At 36.9% G+C, this 23507-nt stretch overlaps 1 protein-coding gene across 3 annotated transcripts in view; it reads right to left on the bottom strand.

Moving 5' to 3' along the window:
- The window catches only part of LOC103580116 (Krueppel-like factor 3), a 193540-nt gene that overhangs the window by 97074 nt on the left and 72959 nt on the right, over window positions 1-23507 (bottom strand). For all 3 annotated transcript variants that reach the window (XM_008561759.3, XM_008561761.3, XM_008561760.3), the window contains 2 exons: window positions 22196-22285; window positions 7723-7891 (listed from right to left, as the gene is read on the bottom strand). In XM_008561759.3, the coding sequence (XP_008559981.1) occupies window positions 7723-7891; window positions 22196-22285 (259 nt within the window). The remainder of the gene's footprint in view (window positions 1-7722; window positions 7892-22195; window positions 22286-23507) is intronic.

Genomic DNA, 23507 nt, shown 5'->3' with positions numbered 1-23507 from the left:
AACATGTTTACCGTAATAATTACAAACAACTTTTCGAACTAGATAAAAAAAAGTAAAATAAATAATTCAATTTATGTAAACTTGAGAAATTTGTTTTGTCAGTAATAAGTACTTATATTTTTTACTCTACGAAGACAAAGTAATTGAGAATAAACAATTGTCAGGTTTATTGTTGGATACTTGAATGACTAAAAAATAGGGAATAATAAAAAAACATAACCGCTGATGGGCGATTATTGAACTTGCGGCGCTATAATGAGAGATAAAAGCCAAGGAGGAGCGGAATAATTGCAAGATCGGAAATCGATCACTCGGTTGATCTCATGCTGGAGAGGACACGAGCACCCACAGGTGCGCAAACCGGCTCAGGTGCGGTCGAGTCGCTGGAGGGCCTACTCCACACTCACAAACACACTTGCGGCTAAAAAAGAACGGACCGGAATCAGAGGAGACGAAGAAGCAGATGAAGAAAAGGAGGATTAAGAAAAACAAGAGTAAGAAGACGTAATGGGAGATGAAGCAGAGAGAGATGCCAGAGAGGGCATTCCTACACGAGTTGAGCTGGATAATGATACTGAGAGTGGAAGAGGCGAAAGGAACAAGTGGATGAGTCGATCCGAGTGGCAGATCAACTGGACCCGGCACAACACAGAATGAAGCTGAGCCCCGAGCAGGCCATCGACTTGCCTGATATGCTCTTGCTTGAGAGACTGAGCGATCTCCCATGGCAGTTGTTATCCACTTGCGAGTCACAGACCGCCTATGCTACTGGGTCAAGCGCCAGCGCTCGGGGCACGGGAACCCAACCACTGACTTTACCTCCACTGATAATACATCCTTCTAGACCGCTTCATCTCTCCTAATGGATCTCTTACAGTCCGAGAAACTCATCCACACCCGTTTCACCTCCATGTATTTATCTTTTCTCATTCCGCGATTCATTCCCTTGATCTAACATTTATATTTACATTTACATTAAAAATTTTTACACTGAATTATATAAATTACAGACCAATGATAACTGACAAGAAAAGAAAATTATTTTTGCTTATAATTGATTAGTGAAATTATAAATGTAGTTATCGCTGGGATCGTAAATATAAATAGTGAATTGAAATTAGTAGAGTTTCAAAGTGTGACTAATTTTCACGGTTATTTTGTCTCGATTATATTGTAGCAGTCTATTATCGGATAGCAGCAGGTGTTTCGCATACAAACAACTCGTTTAGCAAGCAGCCGAGGCCGTTGAAAATCGTCCGCGAGACTGGCAATTGTGCGCGATAATACGTTTATTACGACACCCGATTTACGACGCACTGGATACAAACAACACACTCTCTGGTATAGGTGGTACAGCAGCAGCAGCAGCAGCCGTGGTCTTTCTGCAATTTCTACGGCCACGTGCGATATACATAACAGTCTAGTACATAACAATCTGTTTCAATGTTCCATTCTGCTGCACAGCTTTTCAATAGAAAAATAAAACAAATAAATAATGGAAAAAAAAAAAAAAGTAAACAATGAGGCTAGGATTGGAGGTCAATTGACTGAAGATAGTTTGGAGCAGAGTGCATATATTTATTATTATCGAATTAAACCGGCGCTAAGTGAGTAGACAAGCAGACGACGGCGTCTGCTCGCGGGAGAGTGCGACAAGAAACGAAGCGAGTGTAGTGGCGACGAGTATGAAAGGCTTAAAGTACAAGCAAGAAAGCAGACTCACCGTGGTCCGAAGGTGGATGATGGTGGTGCTAGTGGGGGCGTGCGATAGTTCAAGTCGTGAGCGGACAGCCCCGCCCGACACGACCGCAGAGCATCTTCGTTCTGACCCCCGCTGACTTTCCTTACTCCCCTCTAACCTCCCGATCCCCCCGAACCCGGCAATCTACCTCGTCTCGATCCTCCGCGTCTGCCTCTTCCTCTTCTTCGTCTACTCCAACTTATTTCTTTTCCCCTTCAAGGTTTACTACAACACCCCACCCGTAGGCCCATCGCCAAGGGCACCGATTCTTTTCTATCCTGATACACTGGGCTCTACTCTCTCAGCCTCGGTCTGAAGATGAGGATTAAAATACTCAATGCCAGAGAAGAGAAAACCAAACCCAACACGAAAGAAGAGCAACGGTATAGTTACCCAGCTATCCCCAGTACAAGTTACTGAAGGAATAGAATGAGATTGTGAGTGAACATGCTCGAGCACGAGCCAGAGAGGGGCGAGGCAGTGATAAGTGTGGGAAGGGCAGGTTGCATAAGGTCTAATATTATGCAAGCACAGCTGAACCTCAATGCGTTGGATCTCAGCTATTGAGCTTGAAACCTAGGATTACTTTGTACACTAGAAATTAAAAAGAAGAGAGAAGAAAAAAATCTGAAATAAAACAAATTGTAAAGAACGTTGAACCCAAAGTGACCATGAGGTAGTCAATGATACTTAAAGTGAACGTGGATATTTATAGGGATGATTATGACAACTTAAATGGATGATTTTTGGTTCAACAATCAATATCCGATAATTCTGGCGTCTAAGAACAGGCAGAGATTCCCACAAGCCAGTGGGTCGTTGTCTGAGTTCACGGTATCAGGTAATCTAGGTGAAGGATTGAGTTGACAGCGGGCCTGTCAAAATTAAACTGGATGTGACCTTCGATCCGTGAGTAGAGCGGTGAGAGACTGCACACGATGATTATTATAAACTAAAAGAATGGAATGAATAAGAGAGACTTGTAGAAATAGACGAGAGGCGTACATAGTAGACGAAGGTATAGGATGATAAGTTGAGAAGAGAAAGACGAGTGGAAGAGATATACCTGGGCAGCGAAGGTCACAGGGCTAAGGCACTTCTCACGCCCTCGTGCAGCCTCTTGGGATCATCTCACTCACTTTTCTCGGATACCCATGTACACAACATCTACCCATACGTATTTCTTAACACGGGCGATTAGTATATAAGCTTAATTGCTGTTAACATGTGTGCGTGATCATGGGCATTGATCATCTCCTCGCAGTCTATATCTCTACAAAGGGATAAGAGTATTATACATACACATCCTCATCTACATCTACATCTACATCTGGATCTCCATCTATATACATGATACACTTAGTAACGCTCTCATTTCCTACGGCAATGTACGTTTTCAATGCAGACTTTTATGTTTTTCTGCTGTTGATGTTGCTGTTGCTGTTGCTGCACTTCCTGATGACTAATGTCATGGAAGGATAAATGCTGCACAAAGTACAGTGTGGGAAGTTGAATTAAGTTGAATTGTAACGAGAAATATCCTGGGGAGAAACCCAATAGTTTATTAGACAGACAAATCTCAAACTGTGTGCGTGTGCATACGTCACTTGACAAATCGCCCGATCACTCTTAGCGACACCCGCCCCCGTTTACTCTCAAACGATCAATGCAACTATTTTTCTGTGAAGAAACTTGTTACTCTAATTAATGACACCCAGTCTAGCGAACTAAACTCTATAGATATTGACGTGGGCTCGCCACTTGCCAGCAATTCGTCACAGTTTCTTCAATAAGCTTTCCTCAGTCTTGTTGATCTCCTCACCTCTTTCTCTTCTCCTTTTTCTTCTTCCTCATCCTTATCCTCACCCAACAGTTTCAAAAGCCTCACTATTATTGCCATTTATTATATTTTTTGTTAATAATTATTATAAAGGCATTACATCTCGAGTCGTGATTTATGTTATCTCGTGCGCAATTATTAATTCCATCCTATACCTCGTGCTACAGGATGATAATCAGTGTCATATTAAATGAGTAAAGCTTTTCATGATTATAAATACTAAAACTAAAAAAATAATCCTTTTTATCTCGATTATTTTTCTTACAGCTCAACTAGTCATACCAACTTGTTGCTTTTACTCGTTAATTTATTAATGTGCGTATCTTATCAATCGATAGATGTATAATTAAGATGCTCCGGGGATCCATGCATATTATTTCATTATTATTATTGACATACCAGAGAACGTTGTACGTATTTATAATAATCATTAATTCTTTGAATCGAGTAATTAAGTTCTCTTTGTTTTTTTCTTCCTCTACAATTACTATGTAATTTTTATAATTTATTGCTTATTATTATTGTTCATTTTTTTTTTTATCAGATTATGTAAAAACATCATACATTGTTTGTGGATAAAGTGGCGATAGATTTGAACGGTCTCAAGTGAGCTACGATCGAGTTATTTAGAAATGTATATACATATATGTGTACGGACAAGTAAATGCTTAGATGTAAAATAAGAAGCCGATACGAGTGTAGTAGGGGATCTGAGAGTATATAGCTAAGCGAAGAGATGATATCTCTTGCGGTGTGCTCGAGGCGTGATATGACCACGTTGCCTATTGCTACCCGTCTTACGAGCGGGCACTTGAGTTTGCCCCACCTTGGCATAAACCCACTGTATACTGAATACCCATACGATTTATCTCGATCGACTTCACTGAGATACTCACAATAATAACAGTAATGCACCAGACTCCTTACCCAGTGGTTGGCTATAGTTATACCGTTTCGTCGCTGGGTGGCGTAATGCCAAAGTCCTCTCGATTCTACATCCGCCCGATTGTATCTTTATATCCTTGTAGGATAGTTTTGTTGTTTTATAATTTATAATCACGAGGTAAACAGTCGTAGGAACCGAGTGACTTTCTAGTGATTTTAGTACAAAAGAAAAAAATATGTGCATCTATATTATTATTTATCTAGATGTAGGTTTGAATTGAAGTTAGTCACTCTCTTTCCAGGCTGCTCATCGAGAAAATTAAAAGCGCATGTAATTAATCAAAGACAATCAAAGTCTGGGAGCGTGAACACAAGTCAACTCCCAACAATGTTACTGCTATCTGTCATATTATCTTCTCGCGATAAAGTTAATAAGAATGAACTTAATAAAAATACAATAATAATAATAGTTATGAGGTGTAAAATATAAAGAACGCCCACATGAATAAATATATGTGGAAAGATAATATTATATATTGTTGTAAAAGTAAAATATACTTTTGTTACGGATATATGTGAGTTTTGTTTAAAAAATATAATATAGACGTACGAGGTTGCCGTCCTTATTCTTATCGTACCTTTCTATCCGTGCGATTTAACAATTCATTGATACTTTACACTATGATTAATAGCAGCGATGGTTTAGACTAACAAATGGTCTATGTGTGTGCACGTGTGTGTATGTATTAATTTTTAACAATTGTTAGCAACGTCTCTATACGCTTTCACTAGAAGACTAGACGCGGCGGCGGATTTATAAACTAAAAAAAAAAAGTAACATTCATCTCTCGACAAAGGGGTATACCCGACTGAGGATTTCCCGTTTGTTCGTGGGAAGGACCGTGGTGGCTCATTGTAAAGGGGCCTCGCCTCCACGGCATTAATCTCCAACAACTTTACGAGAGTCCACGAGCTCTCGTGATGAATTCCCTCTTCATTTTTTTCAGTCAACTCTATTTATATACACATTTATTTAGACGAGCTTTGTCCTAAAAATAATTGTTCCTCGCCAGTGAAATTTCAATACCATTAGAAAATGAAAAAAATAACAAATAAATAAATACAGTTGTAGTCGACTTTACAAAAGAGAACAGTAATTAATCCTTCAACTTTCTTACAAAGAATAATTACTGTTTGAAAAAAAAGCTATTTTTAAGTAATTTTTTTTTTTTTTTACTGAACATAAATTATAAAATTTTACTGGGAATTAAAAAAAAAAAGTAAACGTTCATGTAAAATTAAAAATGTATATTTTGATGAAAATTATAAGCCGACGTGCTGAGTAAAATAATCACACTGTTTAAGGCGGCGTCTTAGCGGTTTTATTTTTGATTACGTCACGACGGAGACTGCAGCCGATCTCCGAAAGACCTGAGGCCACGTATAAGGTATTGACTTACGATAGGAATTTTCCGACAGCCAGGACGATCGAGGCTGGAAGTTTTAAATTTATTGCCGCTCCAAGATATATAGGAGCCTTTGGAAGCGTTACATCCTGTCCTTATTGACAAGTAGGTTCCCAGAGACTAGCCATAGATAAATATATATATATATATATATATACACAAAGACATATTTCTATTAAATATATGAACAGGTAAACAAGCAGATGTCGCTGGAGCGACTCGAGTGGAGTTAAATATCTGGCTATCGCAACGGGAATCGGTTATTTGCGGGAAAACAATAGAATGTCGAGAGGGATGGAGCTTAGAGAGGCGGCGAGAGGTGAAGGGATATCGGATCGAGGTGTTCTCTCTCTCGCTTGAGACGTGAGATATACGTCTCGGTCATCCGGGTCTATCTGCGTGGTTTTCTCCTGGGGAATGTCAACAGTGCCTTTGCAAGCTTACCGAGAAACGGCCCCCTCGAAGCCGTTCCGGCTCATGTTCCACCTGTGCACCTGTTCTCGGATGGTGTGCCGAGTTGGTTTGAGATATTCGACGTGGAACAAGCGGAGGAGAAAGAATTAAAGTGAGAAGTACTATGGAAAGAAACTATACTGCGGATAAAAAGAAGAATAAGTTCTGTTGAAGAGGGATAAGAAGAAGAAGAAGAAGAAGAAGCAGAAGAGTTGGTGGATAGTATAGAGGTGAAGAAGACTCTTGAAACAGGTGGAAACGCGTTTGAAAAAGACACACTGCCTGAATAGCAACCAGTGACGAGGAATTTTATTTTTTATTTCTTTTCCTTTTGTACTCAATGGCTCCACATCACTGCAGTAGAACACGAAGAAATTCACCGAGCGAATGTCGAAAAAAACAAAAAGATCGACGAGATTAATCGCGGAATTGGAGATATGCGTGGATTTTGGTTTCTCTTTGGCTAATTCAATTCTATTTTATTATACCGTAAGAGTCCATAATGTTTTAAATCTTGTTATTTCTTCTTTCTCTTGCTGCTGTTGTTATTTATTTATTTTTATTTTGTTTATTCTTAAGTTTTGAATGTTGTTGTTTTTTAGTTAATTTCTTTTTTACGTCTACTCTCCTCAGCTACACGGGAATAATTCGCCTTTGTGGAATTTTAAACTGCGGAACACAGAGCGAGGTTTACCTCGGGCAAACAAATAACGATCGTTACTTACACACGGGGTACATTACGCAGACAATTACCACGTTCAGTTAACCAGGTGAAAGTTACTTTACGCTTAAATTGGGCCTCTAATCTACTCCATTCTAACGCGGTATTTTTAAAAACAGCATTTAATAACGGGTGTGTGCCTTTTCTTTCACAAAGTCTACTGTTTTTTATTTTTTTATGTACCGACCATTTGTTAGTTTGCCAATTATAAAATAAATTTGACAAATTGATTTTATAATTGGCTAGAAGAATGATAGTGATCATAATAATAATAACAACGGAAATAAAAATAATAATAATAATAATAATTTAAAATTATAAAAAACAATTATAATGGCAGTAATAATTGATGATTAAATATTTCGGTCACGAAGTCGTTAACCTGTGTTTAATCAATATTCCATGCATGCAAAAACTGGACACCCGTGACCCATGTTGTGACCTTTGTGAAAACCGCACGACTGTTGAATAATTACGGAGAATTTTCACATCAGAGAGTTTGAGCTACAGCTATCTTTCTGGGTAGATATCTAGCTAGCGACCCTACCATACCTAGTACGAGCTACAAATACATCTACATAAATATAAACACACATATATGTATAAAAGCACTCACCAGTAGACGGGCAGATCGGCAGCGGTGTGGGTGTTGTCGACGGCGATGGAATCCTTCTGGCTGAAACAGTAATTAATGCTGCCGCTGGACTGTAACGAGGCACCTGCAAAACCACCGGAGTCTTCACCGACAGGTCCACGGGTTCAAGCTGCACTGGCGGTCCCGCCGCCTGCAAAAGCAAAATCACAACCCGTTAAAAATTGCTGGGAAAAAAAATAAATGGGCATTTAAAATATCATTTTTATTGCTATTGTTTGATAAGAGCTTCTAGGCAAGTGACGGAAATATTTTCTCAGTTATTAAAATAAAAACGTGATAGCTACAGGACAGGGTCCAGTGTAAGCAAATGCAAATGATTGTTCCCGCAAAGATTCTGACGAAACGTGGGAATGTTTGAGCGCGCGGAGGGCGAGCCACCTGTCATACGACTAAATAAATGGATCGAGTCGTGGTACACGATATAAACAGCTAATAATGCAATGCTGCTGGTGAGTCGTTTGTAGATGCCGGAGGCTACTGTCGAGTGTGTGACAATCACAAGTCGTGTTTACAGAATATCGATCTTGTCGATAGATGCTTTCTTATACTATACCACTAGTGTATGCCGTCCAAGATCTACACTGACACTCAGTTACTCTTCTACCAATTATGATACATCTTGAGCATAACCCGATGTTGCTCGCTGACAGAGATATGCTTAATAATGTCCGATCTTTTCATCTGTCTTATTTATATTCAACTGTCAACGTTAAAATATCTTGAGAAATTATTTTATCAACACTATTCATTATTTATTTTTTATCGTCATAAAGTCCTTGAAAAATAAAAAAAAACTCGGACATGCAATAATGTCCTGTTATTAAATAGCAATAAAATAAAAAATAATAGCACACCTAAAGTGATAAACTGATAATTATAATTTCGATTTGCATTTATAAATATAATAGTTTATAAAATTGAAAGATTATAGAGTAGTTTTATTCATAACACCTGAGTGGGAGCCAATCGCGATCCTCAATAATAATAAAAAGGAACTGCGCATAACAGGTAATGAGCCTATCCACATAATAACGAGTAATTACCCGAACCGTGATCAATCCCGCTCGATAATTCTAAGCATACGCTCGGTTGATCCCGCAACAAAACCATAACACTTTATTATCATATGTTATTTTTCATTATTTCTCTATTAGCGTCCAACCTCGAAAGTTTTTTTCTTTTTTTTTTCGAGATCAGAAAAAAATACAATCTTATAATACTCCAATTCTGTATGATACTGTTAGTAAAACAAAATTTATTTACCACTTAATCCTTTTTTTGTCCACGATTTATGTTTCTGTTCCAGAGAATCACATTTTATATATATAGCGAACCAATGATGCATTCGGAAAATAAAACCCGTATGGTTGATTTCTCATTACCAAAAGACTTGTCCTCTGATACACACAGAGGCAACTAATTGATGTGTATGTCCATCTTCTTTTATTATCATCGTTTCACAATTACAGCCCAATCGTAAGATTTAAGTTTATGGCGCCCAAATATCCCGACGTCTTTCTTTGGTTAGTTCTTCTGTCTCGTTATACAGCTGGATGTAGATCCAGTTAATTCGACCAGCAATACACTTATATTGCAAGTGATACTTATAAACCAACCAAACCTCGTTAAGCCGATCTCGACTCATAAAATTGTTAAGCGAAAATTTTGTAACCGCGTAACAGCTTCTTAAAAAAAAAACTAAAAAAAATCAAATTATTTTTTATCGTTATTTATCCGAAAAAGACTTGTCTAGAACAACGAGTTACTACTCGGTTGTCTGGTTAAATTCACCAGAACTGATGTCGAATAAAAGTTTTATAAAAATTCATTTTTAATGATCCATTGTCAGAAGACAAGATACTCGACTCTCTTGACTCCTCTCGAGACAACCAGATAGAAATTACATTTTGGTGTGCGCATTAAACATTGATGAGTACGAGAAACTGTTACTGTAATATCACCTTGTCTAACTTCTTGGTTTACTAAGACACGCCCGTCACAAGAATTCATTTATATAAATATATATATATATATATATATATATATATATATATATATATAAGGCAAGCCCCTGATCTTAGACGAGACATTTGAGTTGAGTGCGAGGTGCATCGACCGTTCTTCAAGTCAAGTCTTCGGTTAAATTAAGCTACGACAGATTTATCGTACACCCAACACTTCTGTCTCTTGTTCTTCATTTCCATCTTCGCCTTCATCTTCATCTTACGAGCTCTCATCCTTCATCTTCCATCTTTCATCTTCCAGCAGCGCCACCATTTAAACTTCCTCGTCCTGTCACAGCTCAGCTCAACTGACTTATCTCGTACCTCACCTCGTAAAGATGTCATTGATCATGATCAGAGTCTCTGAATATTACTCAGGTGCAACCACCGATGATAAAAATTTTTTTATTTATTTATATCTTCATTCCTCAGCATTTTTATTTCAATTCTTTGTGCACAAGACACTTTTTTTTACAATAAAATTAAAGTATATAAATGAGCCAACGGCTACGAGATTAATGACCAACAAAACAAGAATTTTGTCGTAATGCAACTAATAAGTATACTCAATCATTAAATAATTAATGCCCAATACCAACAGAGCTGAAGCTTAAAAATTATCTCCATTATTTAACTTATTTATTAATATTATTTATTTCAGCTCGACGATTTAATAAAAAAAAAAAAAAAAAAAAAAAAAAACAACTTTCTTCATTATAACAATATTTCGCAAGTTTAAAATAAAATATATTATTCCATTATAATCGTACCGTTGGTTTTGCTCTCTCTCAATTGATAAACCGCGTGAGACGATGAGAGTCGAGACTTTGGAGCACCGCGTGCTCAATAAATTTCAACAAATTCAACACCAGGACATTAATCAAATTTCGTGTTCACTGTAAGCTCGTAAGTACTCATATCTCATAAATATATATATATATATATATATATGTATATATAAAAATATAAATATATAATATGAAACTTATTCGGCAGCTACTAATTATCAGTTCATTAACTGTACAACAGACTACTTTATTGATTTAAATAAGAGTACCATGTCATAATTTGTACAGAATTATTACTCATTCATCTGTTGCTTATATATTTGTATATATGTATATATGGCTGTATATATTTTTTAAAATTGCATCAGTATGTTGTTATTTTAACGAGTGTTATTGATACACAGACATTTAACGGAGGTATAATATTATTATAACTCAAGATAAAAATGATTATTTTGAATTACATAGTCTTGGTTGTACAACACTCAACGGCGTCAGATAATCAATAAGTTTGTGGTAGTACATCAGAAGCCTCGAGATAAAAATTATTAATTTCGCATATTCATAAAATTAGGCAGAGCCACTGCTTTCACCTGTCGTATCTTTGGCATCAACTCCGCCTTCTTTTCGCCATTGTCCGATCACTGTGGTCTTGTTCTACTTTCCAGGATGTTATTATTCATAATCAAAAAAATATTCAATATTTTTAAGTATACACTTTATATTTATTCTCGTCAACACGCCGTATGAAAAATACCACATTTATTTCACAATATCCGTCGATAAATCATTTTAAATGAAAATTTTTTTTCGCTTAATTATGTATCGATATTATTAATTTAATTGATACTCATCGGACATTAATAACATTATTATTTTTTTAAATATTGTTTTTTAATTACTTTACTTTATCGCCGGCTTTTATGGACAGGAGATCTTTGGGAGTTCGAGGACTGACCTCAGGTCCAAAAATCGCTCGTGTAAATTATTTAATTTTAAGATTTTTTATTGAATGAGTAAAAAATATTAGTGAGATTCAAAATTATTTTCGATAGAAAAAAGAAGAACTTCAAAAAATGTATTTTCTACTTTTTTCAAGCCATCAAACGATCAAAGAAAAAAAAACATCTATATAGGGTAAAATGGGCCCTTATAAAAAAATATTTAAAAAATATTATCAGATCACTATTTGAGCAAAAATTAAAAAGAAATCAGAACTAAAAGATTTTTAAATTTTTGTTAAAAAATATCATGTGGTCCATTTTACCTCACTTAAAAATTTTCCATATTTTGAAATTTAAATAATTTGTATCGTATGACTGTAATGTCTAATAAGACGAAATTTTTCAATGGACTAATTATAAATTTTAGAAATGAAAGAGGAAATTAAAAACTTTAAGAAAGTTGGGAAATTAATTTATCAAGTGACAGGACTGTAGTAATATGAGTTGTAATATATGACGTAAATTCTGTTAATAATTTTTTATCAGCCACGAAATACTTGAACTAGAAATAATTTCAGCCGTCTAAAAAGATTGATATCGATTGTTGTATAATTAAATAAACCTATTGATAAAAAATAACCCAACGAAAATTATCGTGATATATTTTGCGTACATTAAATGCAATTATAATCAATACATCATATTTATATTCAATCATCGATGTAGCCTATGACGTGAAAAATGTTAAATCATTATTTTTTATGTCCAGCACACGCTAAGTATATGCAGGAAGAAATAAATGCACGTATATATAAATATAAGTTATCAATAATCCATTACGAAAATACACAGAGAGAAATTACAATATTCATCATTGATAGATCCAAGTCAGCGAGAGCCAAGAAAGCGCAGCACCAGCTCTACAGTTTGATCGGCTCAATAAATCAAACCTTGGAAATCTTATACTGCACTAGCCAAGAAAGAGAGGATAATTTTCCACGCCGTAAGATCTTATGATCGGAGATGAGGAAGCGCCGGACGTTCAATATCTACCGATGTGTATAATAGCCGAGGGTTTATTACGTTGGGATCCATACCAACTCAAACGTCCAGCTCCAGCATTAGTCCCACCACCACCACCACCATCATCGCAAGCAAGAACTCTTCTTATTTTTATTTCTACTCAAGAGACGATTGAAAAGTACTGATTGATTAAGTGATTCTTGATCATAGGAATTGCCCGAGAATTTTATTTATCAGCCGATCTGCTCTTACACCAGCAATTTAACTTTAAAATAAAATAAACCGCTAACTAATAATAATAATAATAATAATAATAATAATAACAGTAATAATAGTAAGTAAATAAAAATAAATATATGTGAATTATCGCATTAAAAATAAATTGGATACCGATGAATAAAAAAAGTGAGAAAATACACGATCGAACGACCGATAGTACTAATGATCTTCAGCATGTTTAAAGATTAAATTAGTGAGAAAAAAAATAATTTAACAACTCTATTATACGCCGCTCGATCTCATTAAATCACTACTCTCTACACATTCAGTTAATGGATATTATTATTATTATTACTATTATTATTTATTTTTGACCTTACACTCTAAAAAATTTACGCAGTGAACGTGGATTAAATCCAGAGTGAATGCGGAGCGGATGACTGTGTATTTATTTAATCCACTCAGAGTAAAATTCATTCGTAAGCAGAGCACGAAAAAAAAATTGTAGTTCTTCTAGCCACAATATTGTAGTAAAACATTTGTAGTTGCGACCCTGGTCGAAAAAATGAACTTCAATTTCAACTTCGAATGCGGCTGCAAGTGAACAGATTCCCGAACCTCATTTTAACCTCTATACGGAAAAAAAATATTGTGCTTCCAACAATCTAAAGTATAGTAACTCGTAGATTGTTACCACAACGATAGGTTATATACTTATGGTAAAAATATCGTATCGTTCCTGTAACTATCTATTAGATAACTGTGAGCCCTATACGACTTTCTGTAATCGTCATCTCACACACCACCGTCTAACCTAATTAAACATCCATTTTCAAAATATAACAACAATTCGAGTTCATTTTTTTAAAAATTTGTTAACTATCTATAACCTTACTGATTATTTATCTAATAATCAATCTAATAAAACTGCTATATCTTTAAATTGTGAAAATTATGTAAAAATCAATTTATATTAATTTAATTAATTAAATTTTTAGTATATTTAAATATTAATATATATATAACCTCAAAAATAATATGATATATTTATATTTATATTTTAAATTTATTTAGACTGCAAATGATAAATCAGTTTTATAAATTATTTTATTTAATCAAAATTAATTATTAATCATTTATTTATTAATGACAAAGATTTCCAAACGTGTGTCAAATAGGGCTCAAAACGATACGGTATAGGTCAGCTATCTACCGTATTGTTGTCATAACGATACAGTAGATCTTTGCAGTAACAATCTAGTAGATAACTATTGCGTATTGTTACTGTAACTATACAGTATACTTCTCAGAACAATATTTTTTTCTCCATGTATGCTGCGCTTATTTCTGTTTCTCCACTATAAACGATCAATTGAGGTTCAATTTTTTGACTAGGGGAGTACTCCGATATGTAGTAAATACTACATAAATAATACTGACTTTACTACAAGTGTGGTTGAGGTTATTTCAAGTTAGAGCTCGCATTTCTTTATTCTAACTTGTAGTAACCTCAGCTACAGCCGCTGTGATAGCAACTAAAATTTTTCATCCATGAATTTATTTTAATATTAAAACTCCAAATCCGAGTGAATGTGGATTTCAATAACATCCAGTTTACTCGTAATCACTCGGCTGGAAAACAAACTCTCCCTTTACTTCGCATGCGCAGTGATTTATTTTCAAACTTCAAAACTCTGAGTGATGGAGTAAATTCGAGTTTGAATAAAATCTGTAATCACTTCCGATTTTTTACAGTGTATACAAATTAATTTTACGAAATAACTTTTTATTATTAAGTTATTACCATACATGCTTATTAATTCCGTGTCTCAATTGACTAGACACATTGCCTGGGATTTATTTAAATTTATCTGATATTATTAAGCCAAGTATCTTGCGCATTAACTAGACGACTAATAACTCGGAAATCTAGATAATTATTTAACACATTGGTTGGTAATATATGTGGTTATATATACGGTATTTTGAGGCAATAAAAAATAATTAGTCATAATTAGATGACAGACAATAAATAGTAGTAAAAGTAATGCGTTAATTGAGCTGTTGGAAGTTTTGATACGACACTACATATATTATGTATCATATATTATGGTATAAATATAATTATGCTACGTAATATATGTATGTGGAATATATATAAAGTTATTACAGTAATGATATTTAATTTTGACAGTCGTATATAGGAACGATAATGATCATTAAGTTGAAATAGGGACGTCAAACTCGAGCCAAGTCAATGAGAGTTTTAAATTGATCATAAGAAATAATCGTTGAGACGAGAAAGTTGATCGTATCGGACTTGACTAATAAAAAATATTATTTTGTTCAAGTTATTGAGTCGATTCGGTTTATTGTCTGTAGTTTTTACCCGTAAAAATATGCAAATGAGAGTCTTTATTACTAATTATAAGTAATTATCGGTCAATATAAATGTTATAAAATTTAATTCACCATTGAAATTAATTACTGACAGTTTTATAAATAAAACGAGTAATAATATATATGTATATTCCTGTTCTAATTACGTCAAGTTTAACGAGCTGGTGACAGGTTTAAGTTGTGATTCAACAACGCAAATTGTTATCGCGTTTTATAATACATACACTTGTACAATTTATTTCCCTGTGTGTTAAACAAATTAAATTTAATGAAACAAAATTGCGTGATCGTTTTGAAGAGTCTGGAGATAATTGACGTAAATCGAAACTCATTTTCATATCTTACACAATTTAATAATCTCTAGTTGGCATGAAAAAAAAATAATTTCTAGGTGTATATGTGTATGCGTGTGTTACTAATGGACTGAAATAGAGAATATGTATTCAAATGAGAGTAATATTGATACTGTAGTGGTTGTTTAAGTGTCGAATTGATAAATTGTCTCATGGTGTAATGACCATCATCAATGTCCCGGAGATCAAGTTACGAAGAAGAGAGTCTGGTGATCGCGACGGCGGCGGCGGCGTTAAGTGACAAGCTCGTTCTTAGTTTACCAGATGTTTTAACCGGGCAAACTGTACGCGAATGCACGGCAAACGTGTGTTTACGAGGCAGGGGGCACTGCTCCATACTTGAGTACTTGAGAATCTTTCTCAACGCATTACGTTCATACATATATGTATATACATATACATATATATGAACATAACAAGTATCAGTATTGGTAATAGTATTGGTATTGATGTTGGTGTTGCTGCATACTTTGAACCACTAGCTCAGCAAGACGACCGATGATAAATCACATGGACTCGCCCAACGCCTGCGCCACCGTCAATTGCTATGTACTCCAACGACTTTTCTTTGGCTATGAAAAATGCTAGTAAAGATACTTGCTCTCCTTCAATAGCACAAGAGCCAACTAGATCGTTCTTCTAGATCCTATTGAAGACAGCTATCGTCTTAATAGCTCTCAGAGTGCTACTAAATCTTCGAAAAAATTTTAACAACTTTAATGAATAAAAAAACTGGAGAAATACTTCAAGATAAAATGTGCATGTATATGAATTTATTTCTTATACATTTTATTCAGTGGTTTTTTAAGAAAGCTTATTGTAACATCAAGCATTCTGAACAATTTTAACCCATGAGACGGCAATAAAATATGTAATTCGCTATGTAACGGAATATATAATTTTATTAAATTCACTCGACATTTTTTCACAATGAATTGTAATATTGGAAAAATCGATTCAAGTAGCACGAGCTAACAGTAACTAACCTAGTGTAATAATTCAATATAGTACGAGTGTGTATGTGTGTGAGGTAAAATGCAATAAAAGACACATCCAAGACGTTGAGATTCAAAGACGTACAAGATCTGCACTCTTAATACTTTGAACGGTATATAGCAAGACAAATGGCAGATGTTACATCTTTCTGGTTGCTTACGAGCAAACACCTGACTCGGCACGTTTTCGCATTGAAAAATTCCCTGGCTTTTATGGCCGATGCTTTTTATTTTCCATCTATTCTATTCTATTTAACGTTTTTTTTTTCCATGTTCTATTTAAAGCCATGCGCAGCTCTCAGGAGTTATTTGTAAGCAAATCGGTTAAATATTTGTAGGAATGATAAAAAAATAATTATATAAATTATTTTTATTGTGGTTATAATAAGCATGAGAAACATGAGTGAACAAGGAATCCCAAAGTAACATGTATCAGAAATGTGTCGTGGGTTGCGTGTGAATAGACACGAGATCAACGCCTTCGTCTGGTTATGTCGCGTCTGTAATTCTTGAGGAAACAATCGAAACCGAGTGCCGAGGGAAAAAGAGGTAAGACGAGACTTAGTGTCTGTCTGTCTGTTTGTTTGTTCGTTTGCTATTTTTATTTTTCTTTCCTTTATTCTTAGCTACCCTCACACTTGTATTGTGCATCCAGAAGTACTTGGCCAAGAGATACTCGTCGTCGACGTCGAGATAGTTATAAGAAGAGCTGGTAGGCACTGAGTGTGCAGAAAGACCGCATCGTGCCACACCTTGCCGAGTGTAACGATCGTGCGAAATAAATGTAAATTTGCGAACGCCGTGAGGAAAAAAAAATACGGATGAGGATAGCTATTGTGGGAATCACACGCGATATTGTTGGAGGCGTTGAGATACATCATTCGAGTGTGAACAAAGACAATAAAATAATATGGCAGTCTAACTACATCAAGACAATTCGTAGTTAAAATGTCACTTTAAAATAACATCTTGTTTATATGTCTTTTATAACTTTTATTCTAATGAATTCGTTAAAATTAACGTCGTTCTCAGCGAGGAATTCCAATAACAACAGCAGCAACAACAGCGAGACAACATATTTGTTGGTAATATTTCAAAAAGTCTTTCTTCATTGCGGAAGTTGGTGTTGTTGTTGGTGCCGTAGCTGAAACATGGTACAGGTTGGTATTAACCAGCTTGCGGAATTCACGATAAGTGACGATGTAATTCATAGCTATGTTGTTCTCATCATAATCATCATCAGGGATTTTCACACAAGAATTACGATGCGTAGGTAAGATGCGGGGATTAACGATACGCAAATGACCTATGGACCCTGGATGTCAAGTGCGATCTACCTCGCGGGCTGGATATTCACGAGCACGTTCCTCTATCCGCTGTTCCTCAGGAGGTCCCTCGACACCGGGGAAGCGCAAATAAAAGAGGATGAGCAAGATAAAAAGTTAACAACTAAACAAGAGGAGATGAAAAAAACAGGGAATGAGTAAAAAAAAGAGGAAGGCTGGTCATAGGGCGTGCGCCTACTCCAACGCGGACACGTTGTCGTTCCCGTTATCGCACGGTGCTGATCGCGATACGCTCGTGGCGGCATCACCTTCTTATTCTTATATACGGGGGAATATTCCCAAGATGGTAGTGACCGCCGCATCTGCCGATGTCGTCGATCGATACCTACTTTTCTATAGTCGTCTATACTTGGGTGTATATATAGATATATAAGTGTGTAATACATATGGGCTGAACTTGGCCTGAGGTGGTTAAGGTGGTTGTTATATACCGGCGATGGCAATAAAAAAGAATAGGTTATAGACAAACGTACAAAAGAAATGAATGTTTGAATGCAAGAGGCGGCTAGAGAGCTCGATACACAATAGATATAAAACATCAATCGCCCACGCACGGTCACTGTTGAAACATATATATATTTATATATGTATATACAACACCCGGTTAATATAATAAAACAAAGAACTGAGAGCGATCAATAACACACAGATGGGTATTGCCGATTTAGAGCGGATTCTCGATGAGCAAGGTGCGGAGACGGCGCATTCATTTGCGATGAGGTAATGGCTAAAAAGATAGAAAGAATTTTAAAAACACAATATAAAAGAGAACAGAACAGAGAAGTTGGTGAGGCTATTTTGCGATGGAATTCCGACTGAACGGTCGAGAGGATAGATGTCATAGTGACGCGATCGCGCCATTGAAATCCCTCTTAATTAGAGGCGGAGTAAAGTTCCGACTGGCTGGTGATACGCATCCCAAGTGACTTTAACCTGTTGCAGGTGAACTGGTGGGTACACTTCAATGATTATTCTTGGTACTGAAGAATCGGTCTTTCTCTCTCTGGGGAGCTTAACTCTCCCGCGCTAATCTCCGTAAGTGGCGAGTAGTGCTGGAGCACGAGCAAAGCTGCTGGTTCTGCTTCTGGAGTCTCATCGTGCATGTATACACTGATCCCACAATCCCACAGTCTGTCGAAAGGTTTGCCTTTAACGGACACCCGTTGAGGAACACGACGATGGTCTTCTTGAGTGCAGAGAGCAAGATAGAAGGTTGTGACCAAGCGGCCGTGTTGTCTTGTGTGCCGAGTCCAGATACATATATATATATACATATATATATATATATATATATATATATATAGGTATTTATCAGTAGAGAAGCCAAAGAATGAGTCCCGGGGATTCCGCGGCTGCCGAAGAGAATCCTCCGGACGACGACTTTGGAATTCCAACTATCGGAAACAATCGCGAATATCCCTGTGCAATAATTTAACTCCGCTGTTTCCCCTTTTTTTTTAACAGACCAAGTGTGTACTTCCTCATGAGAGTGTTGCTCATGGTAAAAACACATACAAATCCAGTACATATATATACATATTTATATAAGTAGGATTGTGTGCCGGCAGCAGGTTGCACACGACGAGCAAGTCGTAGAAAACGCCACGACAGAAGTGTTGGTGTCACATGAAGAAAAGATTGTGATTCGATGCATACACAAGTTTGTGAAGAAGAAAGAATACACAAAGCCCATGAGGACGAGGACGACGCGTTGGTATTGTTGTTGTTGCCGGTTGCGCTTGCGTCTGTACCGTTACGTAGTAAAGCCGATAGGCCCGACCACGACGTTGGAAAAATGTCGATCGCGTAAGAGGGAGATGGGCTCGGATATTTATTGAGCCAGGTCCTACAGGTTTAATCTGAGGAAAGAGATGAGAGAAACAGCAACCAGCATCCAGCAAACTCTGCTAGGAAATCTTTCGCGCACATTACAGTAAAGATACTTGTATCATCCATACGTATATCAGTGTGTGAGTATGTTTAGTATATAATACATGAGTATTAGGTTGTGTGGGTGCGTTCGCGACGATGAGCGTGCTGATGCACATGCTGTTGTAAACTTTCTACGTCCGTCTTGAAGATCCTTCAACCCCGAGGACCTTTGCTCCTTCTCTACGCGGCGCTTGACCCCAGGCCACGAACGGTACACTCCGGTTCCCTATGACCTCTTCGTGTGATTCCGATTGCTTTCGTATCGTGCTGCCGAGTACTACCGACATTTTCATATTTTTCACACATATATATGTATATATGCCGTTTGTAGCTTACAATTTATAGTCATTGTAATTAAATATCATTAACAGCTGATCTATAAAAGTTTAAATGCAATCTTGAGCTGTAACTTGCGTTGAGAAACCTAGTGCAAGTTAAATTGTCCATCTGCCCACGTAGATCGTTACTCGTGTTGCTATCAGTGGCCGATGAACACTTCTCTTCAGCTGATGACCATGCACTAGAATAAAAGACACTTTTACGATTGCCCGCGGCAGCATTGCACGTACCAGCAAACCCGAAGCTCTGAATGAGCGATCTGTTGCCGGATAAATCGAACTTTGACGCCTCAGCTTACCCAGTACGATAAGAAGAAAGGAAATAACTCTTTTGAACGAGTCCAAAGAAGAAGACGAAGTAGAAGCAGCAGCATCTAGTGGTGGCGGCGACGCTGCTGATCGTATTCCCAGGCTTCTCAACTCTTTGGCTATTCTTTATTTTTAATCTCATGGTCGTTACACTGTAATTCGCTTTCTTTCCTTCTCCTCAACAGTTCTCTGTCACTCTATCATCCGGCATTTGCGGCCTCATTTCCTTCTTGGAAACCAGCATCAGCCAGGAGATACACCCTATGCAGAAGATTGTCCGAGACTATATATATATATATATATATATATATATATATATATATATATATATATACATATATATATGTATATGTACGATACGTAATGCCAGGGTCGGTGGTACGTGGCGATATAATATCTTGGACTGTTGAACAGGAGCAAACGCCGTATAATGTGTATATAGATATAGACAACATGAAGAGCTGCTAGAGGAGCAATGGAGAGCGAGATTAGTTCCGATTGCTTCTGGCATCGAGAAGGGTATTACTGCTAGTTCTCGGTCAGGCATTGATCCCTGACTGGCTTCTGGCCGTTAATGAGTCATGTTTAATTGGCGTGGGAAGACCGGGTATACGTCTACGTGTAACGGCATTCCCACTACTGTATATCCTCACCACTGAGTAGTACCACCAGAGAGCTATAGTTGTGTATATGCATCGATTGGTGATGCTTTGCCCTGCTCCCCCTGATGCTTTTGCTTACTGATGCAGCTCCCCAGCTTGAAAGACACGGTATCTTATCATACTATCCAGACACAGTCAATGTCGAGCTGGAGTATTGCTCTGCTGGACCACGAGCATGCTGGCTATCAAGACTACTATGACAAAGACAGTGGTTTTAATCCATTAAAACGCGTTGACTCAATACACACGATGAATATATCATGGGCAGGTACGGATATGAAAGGAAGACGCGGTTTAGTAAATCGAGTTTGCAGAACGCCGCGCTCTTGTATTCCTCCTCAGTGAGTAATATCCATAAAGAATGCCGAGTCACACCCATCATACTGGCGCGTATACCAACGTCGCCTTTGTCTGTAGGTGGAGTCACGCGAGTGTACCGCTGACCTCAGATAAATCATCTTGAAGTTGCTTTAGACAATTCTTTGGATTTCTTCGGGATTGTCTTTTTTATGATACAACCGACTTGAGCGTCACCGCCACACAGTCTATTCATAATACATCTATATCTAAATATATAATAGATTACTTGTAGTAGGTAGAAGTTTGTATAGTCCATAAATCGTGGTGAGGACACATCAGAAGTTGGACTCGTAACAGCCGCATTCTTCAGCACGTCCATATTATTAAACATTTTATAAATCGACACCTCACCGCAAGATCTAAGTGTCGTCAGTTAATCGGTCTTCCTAGCTCGCCTCTCTACCCCGTAGCACTTGGAACGTGACAACACGCCGCACTCAATACCGGTAACCTTTTTCTCGCTATTCTTACTGCTATACTTCTATATCCACTGGGACTGCCGATACCTGATACATGCTCAGTCCTCTCGTGTTAGTAATTGTAGCTCAGGACCATACAAGCTACCGGTTATGATTCGGGTGCCATCACGTACGACGTGACATCGTCTAGTTTCCTTCCCGGGCGACACTACCACCCGTTCATAAACGGATTCAAGACTACTAAGTATCGCGTTCTTGGGCGTGAAAACTCGGTGCTACACACTCAGCAAAAAAATACCAAGCAATGTATGTAGTGTAATGTTACGGATGTTAGAGTACTCACCTCCCTAGACGTTGGAGCCCCCAGAATGCAGGGGCTGTCTGGGCGGCGGGGCGCACTGGCCCACCGCTTGCTCGAGAGCTCGTTCTCCTCCTGAAGCAAAAATATAAATAAAATTAACCATTATTAAATCCAACAAAATAATAAATTTATAAATAAAGAAAGTATAAGTGTCTTGAACGTGTCGTGACCGCGAGCGTGTACTTGCAACTGGCGTCGGAGTTGGTGTCATGCGGAATAATTAAGATCGCATCTTGGCACGGTGTCAACGGGAAATTGTCGCGCGGTGGATTGCTGAGCTTTTACTGGGACAGCCATGCGACGTACATGTGGAGTTAAAAAAAAAAAGCAACCAGAAGATAGTCAGAGCTATAAAATAATCCTGAGTCAGTTAATTCTCTCCTTTATTGCACACCGGTAAGCACGCGAGCGTAGTTATTAAAACGTTAAAACAATTACATGCCAGCGACACACACGATCTCAGTTGAAAGACAAAATTATAATAATAATTACTCTTCTCCAGCTTCTTGCTGTGTTCAGCTTTAAGTACAACGTTAAAGTTACTCGCCGTAAAAGGACCACCAGGATAACCTACTCGCGCGTCAATCTTCTCTAATTGTACATAATTTAACAAATCCTTTTTAATTTATTTATAATTATTTGTTAAACCAAAAAGAATTTTAAATAATTATTTTTTTTTTATTAGAAAGCAAGGCTTGGTCTCCACTCTTTGATAAAATTCCCATGGAATACTTTAGTGTCACGACTGTGTCATATGGATATTACTCTAACAAAACCGGATTTGCTATCAACATCATCGTATTATATTACATATAGTATAAAAATAAATAAATAAATAAATAAGTAGAATATATAGATATATATATAGAGTTAGATATAAACATGTGCAATGCGAGCAACCAATGTTACGCTTATACTTTCGCTAGATTTCTCCTATTTTCCGTAATACACTAAGATTGCATTTGAAATGGAATCGGCCAGATTTGGAATTGAGTGTGCAAGCCTTTAGGTGATTTTACAACGTGGGCAACAACTTCAGTACTCAGACATCACAGGTATACAATGTATATGAAAATATGGACTGTTAAATTTATTTTCGAGACGCAAGTAGACGAGAACACCAAATAAAACATACGATCACGTCTTGCGTCAAAATGTTAAGAGGAGCGCCTGTCTTGTAATATTAATAATAATTCCATTCTAAACTCGGCACCACTATTACAATATTACATTACATTATTAGACTAGCGAATAGCAAATACTCTCATAATACGTCCCAGTGTGGCCCGCGATA

This window comes from Microplitis demolitor, chromosome 1 (genome assembly GCF_026212275.2).
Source record: "Microplitis demolitor isolate Queensland-Clemson2020A chromosome 1, iyMicDemo2.1a, whole genome shotgun sequence".
In the NCBI taxonomy this organism is placed as follows: domain Eukaryota; kingdom Metazoa; phylum Arthropoda; class Insecta; order Hymenoptera; family Braconidae; genus Microplitis; species Microplitis demolitor.
The sequence above is the reverse complement of the archived record's forward strand: the minus strand, read 5'-3'. Positions and strand labels throughout refer to the sequence as shown.